Source organism: Ranitomeya imitator, chromosome 10 (genome assembly GCF_032444005.1).
Source record: "Ranitomeya imitator isolate aRanImi1 chromosome 10, aRanImi1.pri, whole genome shotgun sequence".
NCBI classification, from domain to species: Eukaryota; Metazoa; Chordata; class Amphibia; order Anura; family Dendrobatidae; genus Ranitomeya; species Ranitomeya imitator.
The window spans coordinates 118,034,333-118,048,781 of record NC_091291.1 but is presented as its reverse complement, the minus strand read 5'-3'; the positions used below and the strand labels follow the sequence as shown (position 1 = coordinate 118,048,781).

The window sequence follows — 14,449 nt, the reverse complement described above, 5'->3', positions numbered from 1 at the left end:
CATCATGTTCAATGGTCTATTCATTTTTCCCCTAATATGTAACGCAGGCGTCACTGCATGGTTCCTCCCCCTGCTTCTGGCAGAGACACCGACATGCTCATCACCGCCACCGCCGAGCTGTGTGTCCTCTGCTGTGGCTCCTGGATCTGCACAAGCAGCAAGGTCTCCTTACGGTGCAGTTAGGGTGCACGCTCCCAGTTTCTTAAAGGGGTAGCATGTGCACTCCTGATGTGTCTCAACCCAATGGCTGGGAGGCACTAAAGTATTTAAGGCACCTTCCCCTGTAGGGAGGTGCCTGCACAACAACTGTGTTTAGTTAGTCTGCAACCTGCTAAGCCATTTTCAGGTCTCTGTTCCAGTACTGTTGTCCAGTACTCGGCTAGCCTGAACCTGAAACCACATTATCGGTCCCTAAACCTGAAACCGCTCTGCGTTACCTGAACCTGAATCCACCATGTCGGTCTCTGAACCAACTCTACGGAACCTGAACCTGAACCCGCTCTGTCGGTACCTGAACCTGTTCCTTCTGTACCTGAACCTGTCCTTTCTGTTCCTGAACCTGAATTCCTGAACCTGTTCCTCCTGAACCTGTCCTGTCTGTACCTGAACCTGAATCCGTCCTGTCTGTTCCTGAACCTGAATTCCTGAACCAGACCCCATCAAGTCTGAACCAACACCTGAGCCTGTTAAGTGTTCCAGGATCCGCACCGTCTGAACCAGCATCAGCATCCGGTCCTGCCTTGCACTCCGAGTCCGTACCTGTATTTCTGATATTTGGGGTCAGCTTCTGCAGTACCGGGTACTGCCTACGAGTGGTACCTGGTGGCCACCTACAGCTTAAGCCTGACTTTACCATCAGGAGCTCTAGTGAACACCAGGTAACTGCCAAGCCATGCTACCCCAGGGTAAGCCCGCCCTGTGGCATGGTGGGTCCACAACCCACCCACGTGACAAACTTTCATCAGTACTGTAGGATTATAGGTTGGACTTGATGGATCTGTGTCTTTCTTCAGGCATGTTATCTACATATGTACTTATCACATGAAATATTACATTATTTTGTACATTTTTAATTCCTTACCACAATAATTTTACCTTGAAGAGTCGAGACTTTTATCGTTTGAGGCTGGAGATACTCAACATTTGACTCGGGGTACAGTGTGACCTCATATGTGGTATTTGCAGTTAAACCTGTAATCTCTAAACTTGTTTGATCCCCCTGCAGAGTGCGCCGTATCTTCTCTGAATCTGCTACTTGTGCGTATTCCACAACATAATGGCCGATCTCTTTAGATAGTAACCTGGGCCAGGTCAGCAGAAAGCTTGTTGTTGTTATATTCAGTGCGTGAAGTCTCTTTGCTTTAATCAGTTCTGTATGTGTTGAAAAGAAAATGATAAAATCATATAATGTACATATATAGAATCCTATTTAAAAATGTAATAAAACATAATAACAAATGTTTATTTTTTTGGGTGTTATATAGATTTTTCCATGGCCACAGTACTTAAAAGTAGACACTAGATGGCAGCATTATTCAATATTCTGTTTCTGTAAACTTTTTCCTGATTAGGAAAACAGTTTTTCTTTCTGATTTTCTGCAGAACTCTATACATCATAAAAGTGGGTTTACATTTATTTTTTTTTGTACAAAAAAAATAGATTTTTTTAAAGAATATTAATTACCTAGAGCTTTTCTTTCATATTTCATATTAGTGCCACTTACTTTGACACAGTCTAATATGCTGACTATAACATTCTTAGAAAGTAAAACTGGATTATGATAATAATACTAATAACAACTAATATCATTTTATTTTCATTATCTTATTTATCCTTTTGTTAAAGGACATTTTTTCTTATTAACTAAACTTAATTTGTCTCTTAGATCCAGACATTTTGGGTTTTTTTTTCCAGTGTTTTATTGTCTCCACAATACCTTGTTTTTTGCAGGATGAGTTGTATTTGTCAGTGGCACCATTTTAGTGCACATATAACATAATACCTAACTTTTAATAACTCTTTATGGGAAAGGTTGTTGTTTTGAAAAATGTTATGGTTTTATTTATATTTTATAATTTTTTGTATAAAAAATATTGTGCAAAAAAAATAGCACTTTCCTTACTCAGAGAGACCTAATTTTAACATGTTTCCATCAACTGAGCTATAGGAGGGTTACGTTTTTTTGTGTGATATGATGCAGTTTTCATTTGTCCCATTTTTGGGTACATATGAATTTTAAAATCACTTTTTATACACTTTTTGGAAGTTGAAATGCACAAAAATGGAATAATGTATTTTGCATTTATTTTTTTAAACACTGTTCACCATTCTGTACAGTTGCAACGCTATTTATCATTATGCAGGTAAATATAATAAGGAAAATACAAAATATGTTTTTTTCTACATTTCATAAAAAAAGCATTTTAAAAATTATATTTATTGAGACCCATAACTTTTTATTATTCTATGGACAGATTTTTTTTCACTGGCAACTTTTTTGGGCGCCTTAGACATTTTGTTCCATTTTTCTTCTATTTTTTTATAATTTTAGATCAACAAAAAAATCAACAAATTCTAGAATTGTTTTTTTGTATTATTTTTGCTAGAAAAATTAGTATATACCATGGGTCAATATGATTATGTTAATATCCAATTTGTAACTTATTTTTACATTTTACTACTTTTGCTCAAGAAAATAACTTTTTAAAAAATAAATTATTTATTTTTGCCATCATATTTTTAGACGCATACCTTTTTTTCATTTTTTCGGAGCTTTAGAAGGGTTTGCTTTTTTGTTTCCCAAGCTGTAGGTTTTATTGGTATTGTTTTTTGGAACATATATTTATTTTTTGTATAATTTTTTTACTTCATTTTATGTATGGAAGGATAAAAAAAATGTCAATTGTGGCATAGTTTTTTGTATTTTTTTTTTGGCTTCCACCTGATTATACACTGCACTACTTATGTAGTGCAGTGCATTATGTAGATCGTCAGTGCTGTTTGTTGAGTGACCTGTGAAGATCTTTCCTAGGTTCACATATGACTGGCAAAACTTACAGAGTAAAGTACCAGAGTGTTAAATTGGCCTCAGATGGTTTTTATATCCTAGAAAAGCCAATATTCCTCTTTAGCTAATAGCCACGGTAAGTTCTGACATGTTGGATGCCACCTTTGCATTAGCTTTTCAGCACCTGACGGTAAAATAAAAGTCACTTTGCTTTTAAATTGTAAAATGACTGACAAAATAAAAGCTGATCATCATTTTCCCTGACAAAAAGGGGACATCAAATATGGCTGCACTTCTCGCTGTCAATTTTTAAAAATGGCCACTGAAGCAAAACAGAAAAATGGCAATATATCCATAAATAAAACAAATATATCAAAATGTGGCTTTTGCTCTACTTTCTGAGTACCTAATAAATGACCACGTTTATATTTTGGATGAGATCCATACGTTAAGCAGAGTTCTTTGTTTGATGCTCTTAAAGGGGATTCTTCATTCTCTTTTTACATTTAAACTGAGCACCTCGTCCAATCGTCACTACTCCGCTGATTCTGGAACAGTTTTTCTTTTTCTTCTGTGCCTCTCTGTTCCAAAGATATTCCCCCTGTTAATAAAGAAGCAAATTTTCTCTTCAACCACGTGGGAGTATACCACAGTGGGCGTTTGCATTTTTCTCCTCTGATGCTGGCCAATCAGAACAGAGCCACGCCCACAGAGGAGTTCTGTGATGTATGCCCAGTTGGTTGAAGGGAAAATTTGCACCTTTATCACCGGGGGCATAACTTCGGAACGGAGGGGCACAGAAGAAAAAGAAAAACTGTTCCAGAATCAGTGGAGCGTTGGCAATTGGAGGAAGAACTAATTTTAAATGAAACAAGTCCAGTGAAAAGTCCCCTTTAAAGGGCAGAATTTTAGCAGTTAGTAAACGTGCAATTAACATATTCTACTATGTCAAGAAAATATTCAGCATGAGTTTGAAAATGACATCCAAGGAAGAAATGCATCAAATGTTAAAGGTGCTACCGCATGAATGGTCAAACAATCGGCGTTTCCTTTGGGGTTGACAATGTACAGAAGGAAAGCTGCTCCCGAAATACAGTACAATGCGTGTGAAATCTAATTCTAAGTCACTGAGCAAAATCCATTTGCTAAATTTAATTAATGAGAGTGAAAGAGATAGAGGCGAAGAGTTGAACCCTTGCCCAAAACACGTGGGGAGAGGTGAGACCTGACTATGACTTTCCTAGTTTCTGTGACTCAGAAGTGACAGTGTTTAGCCGGATTTAGATCTCGCTGTGTCATAGACATCTCAGCACCGGCCAACGTTACAAAAACCTGATATGTATCTCGTCACCACAGGCGTATCTTACTCAGGTCTAAAGATAAAAATTGCTGCTGTGTCATAATTTACATCCAACAATGTAAGAGACACCTACCGTAAATAAATACGAAGGAGAAAAACCGAATAGTAAAAAGTAACCAAAATACAAAACTAATACTGGCTTATATTTATGTACAGTATATATTCACATGTTCTCAATTGGGACGGGGACAGTAGCTGGATATGTTGGGTGTTGACTTTTCTCCTATGAGAAAAAAAGGATTGGACATTTTAAAGGGGTTTTGAGGTGAAGACAAGTCATCTCACCTAACCATTGTATATGTGATAACTTACTGATTTTTGTAGTCCGACCACTAATATCACCAGTTGAAGAAACCTAGGACACCCTAGTGTTTCATACACCATGTGTGGTAGATCCACCTACCAATAATTGAGTTCCTCAGTTCCTTCGTAATGATGCCTAGATCATCCTTATCCACAAACTTTAGGAATTTCTCATTTGGTTCACTGGCCGCAGCAGATAATTCCCGGAAATTTCCTCGACCAGTTGTAGAAATAATAAATATTGAGACTCCCATGTCCTTGAGGAGCTTCATAGGCCAAGAGATGTCATCAGTGGACAATCCATCAGTCACCCACACCAGAACTTTTGGGACGTCACTCCTAGAGCCAAAGTCTTCGGAATAAAAGTTCTCCTTGACGTAATTAACAGCTTTGCCTGTATTTGTGTCCCCCATGCGTTGTCTTATTTTCTGGATGGCATTTTGGACATCTTTACTGGAACTGTATTGGTTCAAGGGAAATTCCAGTGTAGGGTTGGTGCTGATCTGAACAACACTAGCTTGAACGTCCTGTGGACCAAACTTAAAAGGTTGAAGAAGATCCTCAATGAACTTTTTGACTTTGGAAAACTCATCGTAGGTGACACTTCCCGAACTGTCCAGAAGGAAGAAAAGGTCTCCTTCTAAATCCGGGACGACGCTTGGATGATCTGAAAAGGAAAAAAAATATATTAATTTACACAAATTGTAAAACCCTTTGAAAATTTTTTTGGGGAACTAAACATCTCATAAATTCCTAGCTCAATGGTACATAATAAATCTGTCTATCACAGAACCACTGCCCTTGAAGATGCCTTGGAAGATGGATAATGTATCAAAGATTACTATTATGTCACAAATATAACGTCTACAGGTGGTGGGCCACCAGAAAATCTAATTGACTAGCTTTATTTATTATTTTTACTCATAAAGTGCGACCATATTCCACAGCGCTTTACAGACCTCAGCGGTTCCATGTCAACAGCTCTTCCTCTTCTGGGCTGCTCTGTCAACGGGGCATGTCTACCGAGATCATGCTGATTGATAGCTGGTTAGGCAGCGGGAGTTGGCTGTCAATTGGCATGATGTCGGCAGTCACACCCCGTCAACAGAGCAGCCTGGAAGAGGAAGAGCTGCTTTATTGATGTGACATCAACAGAAGCCGATGAATTGCCGGTAGGAATGGTCGGTGACCGCTCTGTGCCAGTGGAGTTCGGCTCCGGGCACAACAGGCAGGTGGGAAGCAATCATCTGCCTGTTAGTACTTAGTCCCGGATTAACTTTTTAAGTGTCCCAAATGTTTTATGTTATAAGAATGACTGTTGTAGATAGAACCAATTACCATATCAAGGCCTGGGTCCCCTGGAGGATCTGTCAGTAATGCCTAACCTTTCTTAGGCCAGGATTACATGGTGACTTTCAAGTTACACCACCAAAAAGTTAATGATTTCCCGTCATTAACTATTTTAGAATTTCAATTTGGAGCTGCAAAAACAACGAAGTCATGGACGGTTCACAAGTGACTGACATTGTGGGCTATGATGGACAAGGTTTTTGCAACTTGTGTCAAAAAATCCAGAATGTTTGGATTTTGGGCATTAGCTTATACTGCAGTTGGAAATGTCACCAAAACACAACCATGTAGGCAATCATTACAAGTGATGAATCAATGCAACATTGTTATCTTCATGTCCCTCTGTATCCCTATCTTACATAGTTAGTAAGGCCGAAAAAAGACATTTGTCCATCCAGTTCAGCCTATATTCCATCATAATAAATACCCAGATCTACGTCCTTCTACAGAACCTAATAATTGTATGATACAATATTGTTCTGCTCCAGGAAGACATCCAGGCCTCTCTTGAACCCCTCGACTGAGTTCGCCATCACCACCTCCTCAGGCAAGCAATTCCAGATTCTCACTGCCCTAACAGTAAAGAATCCTCTTCTATGTTGGTGGAAAAACCTTCTCTCCTCCAGACGCAAAGAATGCCCCCTTGTGCCCGTCACCTTCCTTGGTATAAACAGATCCTCAGCGAGATATTTGTATTGTCCCCTTATATACTTATACATGGTTATTAGATCGCCCCTCAGTCGTCTTTTTTCTAGACTAAATAATCCTAATTTCGCTAATCTATCTGGGTATTGTAGTTCTCCCATCCCCTTTATTAATTTTGTTGCCCTCCTTTGTACTCTCTCTAGTTCCATTATATCCTTCCTGAGCACCGGTGCCCAAAACTGGACACAGTACTCCATGTGCGGTCTAACTAGGGATTTGTACAGAGGCAGTATAATGCTCTCATCATGTGTATCCAGACCTCTTTTAATGCACCCCATGATCCTGTTTGCCTTGGCAGCTGCTGCCTGGCACTGGCTGCTCCAGGTAAGTTTATCATTAACTAGGATCCCCAAGTCCTTCTCCCTGTCAGATTTACCCAGTGGTTTCCCGTTCAGTGTGTAATGGTGATATTGATTCCCTCTTCCCATGTGTATAACCTTACATTTATCATTGTTAAACCTCATCTGCCACCTTTCAGCCCAAGTTTCCAACTTATCCAGATCCATCTGTAGCAGAATACTATCTTCTCTTGTATTAACTGCTTTACATAGTTTTGTATCATCTGCAAATATCGATATTTTACTGTGTAAACCTTCTACCAGATCATTAATGAATATGTTGAAGAGAACAGGTCCCAATACTGACCCCTGCGGTACCCCACTGGTCACAGTGACCCAGTTAGAGACTATACCATTTATAACCACCCTCTGCTTTCTATCACTAAGCCAGTTACTAACCCATTTACACACATTTTCCCCCAGACCAAGCATTCTCATTTTGTGTACCAACCTCTTGTGCGGCACGGTATCAAACGCTTTGGAAAAATCGAGATATACCACGTCCAATGACTCACCGTGGTCCAGTCTATAGCTTACCTCTTCATAAAAACTGATTAGATTGGTTTGACAGGAGCGATTTCTCATAAACCCATGCTGATATGGAGTTAAACAGTTATTCTCATTGAGATAATCCAGAATAACATCCCTCAGAAACCCTTCAAATATTTTACCAACAATAGAGGTTAGACTTACTGGCCTATAATTTCCAGGTTCACTTTTAGAGCCCTTTTTGAATATTGGCACCACATTTGCTATGCGCCAGTCCTGCGGAACAGACCCTGTCGCTATAGAGTCACTAAAAATAAGAAATAATGGTTTATCTATTACATTACTTAGTTCTCTTAGTACTCGTGGGTGTATGCCATCCGGACCCGGAGATTTATCTATTTTAATCTTATTTAGCCGGTTTTGCACCTCTTCTTGGGTTAGATTGGTGACCCTTAATATAGGGTTTTCATTGTTTCTTGGGATTTCACCTAGCATTTCATTTTCCACCGTGAATACCGTGGAGAAGAAGGTGTTTAATATGTTAGCTTTTTCCTCGTCATCTACAACAATTCTTTCCTCACTATTTTTTAAGGGGCCTACATTTTCAGTTTTTATTCTTTTACTATTGATATAGTTGAAGAACAGTTTGGGATTAGTTTTACTCTCCTTAATTAATTCCCATCTGCATCGAGAGAAGTTACACACCTGTCCCAGGTCCGGGCTCTGTTCCCTTCTCCCAGGTCCGCTAAACTTTCTTGTGCTTCACGTTGAGTTTTGCAAGAAGCCTGCTGTGCTCCCATGCGATCATATACCTAGGCCTATATAACGCCTCCCCAGACACCCACCTGGGTCTTGGTATTAAGACTCTTAGTTTGTCCCTGCACTATGACCTGCTCAGTACCGGTCTGCGGTCTTTAGGGCCTCTGCTACTATTCTGAGGTTCCCAGTGCCTCTGCTACTTCTATGCGGCCTTCAGGACCTCTGCTGCCTGTCTGCGGCCTTCAGGACCTCTGCTACCTGTAATAATAATAATAATCTTCTGCTGCCTTCAGGACCTCCGCTACCTGTTTACAATCTTCCGGACCTCTTCTACCTCTCTGTGGTCTTTAGTAGCTCTACTACCTGTCTGGGATCTTCAGGACCTCTGCTACCATTCTGTGGTGTACAGGACCTCTGCTACCATTCAGCAGTCTGCAGGACCTCTGCTACTTTTCTGCAGTCTCTGTTACCTCTGCTACCTGTCTGAGGCCTTCAGACCTCTGCTACCTGTCTGCGGTTTCTAACACCTCTACTACCTGTCTACGGTCTCCAGGACCTCTGCTACCTGTCTACAGTGTCCAGGACCTCTGCTACCTTCCTGTGGTCTTCAGCACCTCTGCTACCTGTCTGCAGTCTTCATGACCTCTGCTATCTGTGTGCTGTCTTCATGACCTTCGCTACCTGTGTGCGGTCTTCATGACCTCTGCTACCTGCCTGCGGTCTTCATGACCTCTGCTACCTGCCTCCAGTCTCCAGACCTCTGCTACTTTTCTGCAGTCTCCAGGACCTCTGCTGGATTGTTTCCGGCATGCCTCTACTGCCTGCTACACCAACGCACGTGTGCCCACCCGAACCTTGGGCTTTGAGGATCCACCTCACCTAGTGATCCTAACAAGTGAGATGCAGCAGGCTCCATGCTCACGGCCCAGTCCCCATGATTGACAGGGCCCTGCCTATGTGTGTGTATAAGGAGAGACCTGTCAGGCTAGAAGAGCGGGTACTGGCCTTGGAGTGATCATCTGAGACCCATGGTCTCCTGCTAACTCTTTAAAGTTTTCTAGGAATCGCCATAAAGTTTCAGAGTGCTGCAACACCACAGCGTATGCAAGAATCTCCTGTCAGAGGAAACATCTGCATCTGAATTCTCTGGATAGCCTAGTCCACGGATGAAGAACCTCAGATTAGCCACGTGCGTGTCTTTTGACAGACATCATTGTAGACATAAATCTCAAGCTCCGAGTCTTACCTCATCCTTCAGCAATTCTCTGCATCATAAAATGTCATGTAAATCGCAAACAACTTCACCTTGACCCCAAAAGAACGACAAATTTTCTTACACATCTCTCCTAGATATGGTGGAGGAGGGGCGGCATTCTTTCTCGTGAATTAAGTTTGTTTTTATGCCTGAACAAAGTCCTCTCCAATTATATATATAGTTTATCCACCGTCCTACATCAGCAAACAACCTACAATCCGGAGTATGTCGGATCCTCGATAATGATTCCATGTCCCTGCATCAATCAATCTGTGCAAGGGAAACATAGGTGAAAGCTGGAAGTAGGACAACTACGGGGCACAGGGTTTGTAGTCTGGAACTATGGAGACACCTAGGTCTGCAGAGGAGCCGTGTACAAATCCATATGATACTCTTTCATTGTGTCTATTTGCAAAATTGCTAAAAAAAAATTTCAGTGTTATTAAAAAATTGCATAGTTTTTGATGTTTTAGCTCCAGTTCTGTAATGTTGATCCAGAGATCCCCCCACCAGTCGCTCATACCTAGTGGCCAAGAAGCTCAGCTTATTTTCAGCAAAACGGTGTAAGGGCTCATTAAGGAGTCTAACATTTGGACTTGAGCATCAACTGAGCGCTCTTGACCATTGGTGACACTTGTTTGTTAGACAATCCCTACATGTGTTGTGGCTGTCGAACATCCGCGAGACATGCAGCCGCAGGGATTTGAGTTTTGTTTTTTTTCGAGCATGCAAAAAATACTCAGCTAGGACGAAAGCAGGCTTATCCGAGCACACTCGGTCATCACTAAGATTGAATCGCTGGTGGTCTCAAGACCAGACCCACAATGATCATCTGTACTGAACAGGGGATATAACACATCCAAAATTATTGAAAAATGTAGTTTGATTTCCGGTTCATAGGGATAAGTAAGATAGAATCAAAGTAATCTGAACGCTTAGGTATTGGCACATGCGGAGCACCAAAGCCTCTACTTTTGGGAGTCATGTGGCCATTGATGCCCCTTCCCGTGGAAGCCAAAATGGGAGCCATATTGTTGCCACCCGGTTTTACACAAGTAGAGTTACAGTACCTAAAAAAGATGAATATACAATTTCAAGGGAACCAGACAGCAGATCCAAGTTGGAGGAGCCACGGGTGGCATGACTCAGAGACCGGTACTTCAACATCTCAGCTAAAACATATTTGGTAAAGCCGGTGAGGACCATGTGTCCCACATGACTAATCCCTGTCCTGATCCACATGACTGGCAGGTCCCTCCCTATGTGAGTACAAGGAGAGACCTAGGTCAGTCTAGTGGAGCGAGGCAGGGAGAAGCCACCGGGCACAGGACTTGGACTAGTCAACTGAGACACTTTGTCCCCGGCTAGATTTTCAAAGTATTTTTTATCTGAAAAGTCATAACTTTCACAGTAAAACATACAGAACTGCAATAACGCAAATGATGGATAAATCTGTCTGCTAGGAAAAACTGAAGGCAGGCGCATAGCCAAAGTGGATCCAGTGGTGGTGGATGTCTAGGGTGGATCACAGACACATAAGCAGACCCCAGAGTGATAAATCACACTTGATGTGTAGAGACCTGTCTCAGATTTTGCATTGGCGCCCGGGAGCCTCTGACTTTTTAGTATAAAACTTGGCAGGTATTTGGGGAGGAAATGCCCTTTGTAAAGTTGAGATTTGTGCACGATGGTGGCTTCCGCAGCAGACACAGGAAGGCATCTTCATCTTGGCAGTTTAAGGGGGTTAAAAAGAACAAGAGCAAACGCATTCCTAGCCAAAAGTGTGCCAATAAACCCGACACACCCAGGAACTCTGGCGAAAACAGACACATCCTGCCTGGGATTAAAAACAGCCTGGCCTGAAGAGACCTGTGGAAGTGTCAGTCTGGCAGGCAGGTCGGAGCGAGCTGAGGGTTCATTGTCAGCTGTGATCACTGCGGTGTGTAGGGTTACACATCAGATCTACCTATGACGCTTGCTCTGGTGGAAAGGGATGACCCGGATTATAAAAACACGACCACATTATAAGTCTGCAGCATATCAGTCCCATGTGGACCACCTATTAGCCTCAGCACACACTTGTACTAAGGCCTCATTCATTTGGCCAGAAGCCTTTGTGCCCATACTTCACCTGGCAATGGAGCCGAATGAGTTTTTCAGAGCCGAGGGCAGAGAAAGTATTTTACACATTCTAACTTTTGGAAGGTTAGCATTCCCTGAGTCTCTTACAGCAGGTCAGAAGGGGCGTAAGGATCACGATTGCAGAGGGTGCCACTGTGACCGCACCCATGCAGGTGGAGGGCACGCCAATGCCAGTGCCTATGTCAGCTGGTGGTGCCTCCAAATACCTACATTCAAGCTAGGTATGTCACTCTCCACAAGGAGAAACTTTACCCCTTAGATCCCAGTCCAGAGCCCCTCACCTAGCCATATCAGATCTCATACTTTGCACTGATGAGGGGCAACATTCCGAAACACCGTGTCTACAAAATAAGATTCTGGTTTGGCTTTTATCCTAATTCATATGGCAAAGCTCGTTAATGGGTTGATATTGACTTTTAGGATTGCTACTTCCAATAGATGGCACTAGAGGTCAAGTCCGCGTCCTCTCTGAAGAGGCAATTTGTACAAAACTTGAGAAAATAATGCCAACAGTAGGTAGTGCAGGGCACGGGTCCATGAGCATGAGGCTTTAGATAGCGAAAAGTTGACAGATGCCCATGATTCACTATTACTGTTGACCATAGGATGATGCAGAAGGGTTTGGGGGTAATATTTGGAAGGTGGCAGACTGAAGAACCCATTGTAGACTCCTGTATGGGACCGGACCGTTACACTTCCATGTCTGATCATGTTATCTGTCACAAGTCTCTACAAGGACTGTTGCAGACAGACTTTTATAGCTTTTATAAAAGATGACTCCCATGCATTTATTGGTCCCATTAGAAGCACATTCCTATCGCACAGGTGTCTGCCTCCATTTACAAATTTCACAGTGATGCGGGTGTTATCTGTATGTCTGTATGACGTGCCCCCATGACTTCTGCATCTGTTGTATTGACCTTATTAACTTTGTTTTGCAATGGAAACATGGATTACTTTCCAAATTTGGCGAGCAGGAGAAATGTTGAGTAGTCAACAAGTGCTCTGCAGTAAAGGCAGGTTTCACATGTCCAACGTTCACGATTCGGGTGTGGACCGTGATGTCCAGACCGGCCGCTGGTCTTCCGACCCTCATGGGCATAGATGAGGTCACATTGATGGATCTCATCTCACCAGCGCTGGACTGGGATTGATCTAGGAGAAGTGGTACAACAATACCACAATGCTGCATCCAATGATCCCAAGAGATCCCACGTAGCCTGACAATATGGACACAAAGGGAAGATTCTATAGGAAAGATTGATATTAATATTTCATGTAAATGTATTCCAGTTGCTCTTTGATGTAATCAGACCATTATTATTCATACACGACATGTCAGGTCTCCGAGGCAGAGATATGTTAACTGTTACTTGCCAATAACCCTGCTGGAGCGATAGACATGAATCGCAGCACTGCCCCGTCTACGTGCCGGGATGTGATATTAACCATAACAGCTAATAGGTTATTAGACTGCAAGCTCCACAGCAGAAGGAGCTAATGCAATGGAGAAAGCAGCATTTATATATCACCGAGGTATAAAGAGTAATGGCGTTATTCATCTTCAAAATGATTGCATTGTATTACTTATCCTGTATTGATCCGGAGATCCGGAGTTACAGTTTTTATCATACTCCAGAGCTGCACTCACTATTCTGCTGGAGCAGTCACTGTGTACATACATTACATTACTGATCCTGAGTTACATCCTGTATCATACTCTAGAGCTGCACTCACTATTCTGCTGGTGCAGTCACTGTGTACATACATTACATAACTGATACCGAGTTACATCCTGCATTATACCCCAGAGCTGCACTCACTATTCTGCTGGTGCAGTCACTGTGTACATACATTACATTACTGATCCTGAGTTACATCCTGTATTATACCCCAGAGCTGCACTCACTATTCTGCTGGTGCAGTCACTGTGTACATACATTACATTACTGATCCTGAGTTACATCCTGTATTATACTCTAGAGCTGCACTCACTATTCTGCTGGTGCAGTCACTGTGTACATACATTACATAACTGATACCGAGTTACATCCTGCATTATACCCCAGAGCTGCACTCACTATTCTGCTGGTGCAGGCACTGTGTACATACATTATATTACTGATCCTGAGTTACATCCTGTATTATACCCCAGAGCTGCACTCACTATTCTGCTGGTGCAGTCACTGTGTACATACATTACATTACTGATCCTGAGTTACATCCTGTATTATACCCCAGAGCTGCACTCACTATTCTGCTGGTGCAGTCACTGTGTACATACATTACATTACTGATCCTGAGTTACATCCTGTATTATACTCCAGAGCTGCACTCACTATTCTGCTGGTGCAGTCACTGTGTACATACATTACATTACTAATCCCGAGTTACATCCTGTATTATACCCCAGAGCTGCACTCACTATTCTGCTGGTGCAGTCACAGTGTACATACATTACATTACTGATCCTGAGTTACATCCTGTAGTATCCTCCAGAGCTGCACTCACTATTCTGCTGGTGCAGTCACTGTACATACATTACATTACTGATTCTGAGTTACATCCTGTATTATACCCCAGAGCTGCACTCACTATTCTGCTGGTGCAGTCACAGTGTACATACATTACATTACTGATCCTGAGTTACATCCTGTATTATACTCCAGAGCTGCACTCACTATTCTGCTGGTGCGGTCACTGTGTACATACATTACATTACTGATCCTGAGTTACATCC

The 14,449-nt window shown here is 42.0% G+C and overlaps 1 protein-coding gene across 5 annotated transcripts in view; it reads right to left on the bottom strand.

Annotated features, from left to right (window-relative positions):
- VWA1 (von Willebrand factor A domain containing 1) overlaps positions 1–14,449 on the bottom strand; it is a 95,095-nt gene that overhangs the window by 34,447 nt on the left and 46,199 nt on the right. For all 5 annotated transcript variants that reach the window (XM_069741218.1, XM_069741215.1, XM_069741217.1 and 2 more), the window contains exons 2-3: positions 4,772–5,338; positions 1,096–1,371 (exon numbers count right to left, since the gene is read on the bottom strand). In XM_069741218.1, coding sequence (XP_069597319.1) covers positions 1,096–1,371; positions 4,772–5,338 — 843 coding nt within the window. The remainder of the gene's footprint in view (positions 1–1,095; positions 1,372–4,771; positions 5,339–14,449) is intronic.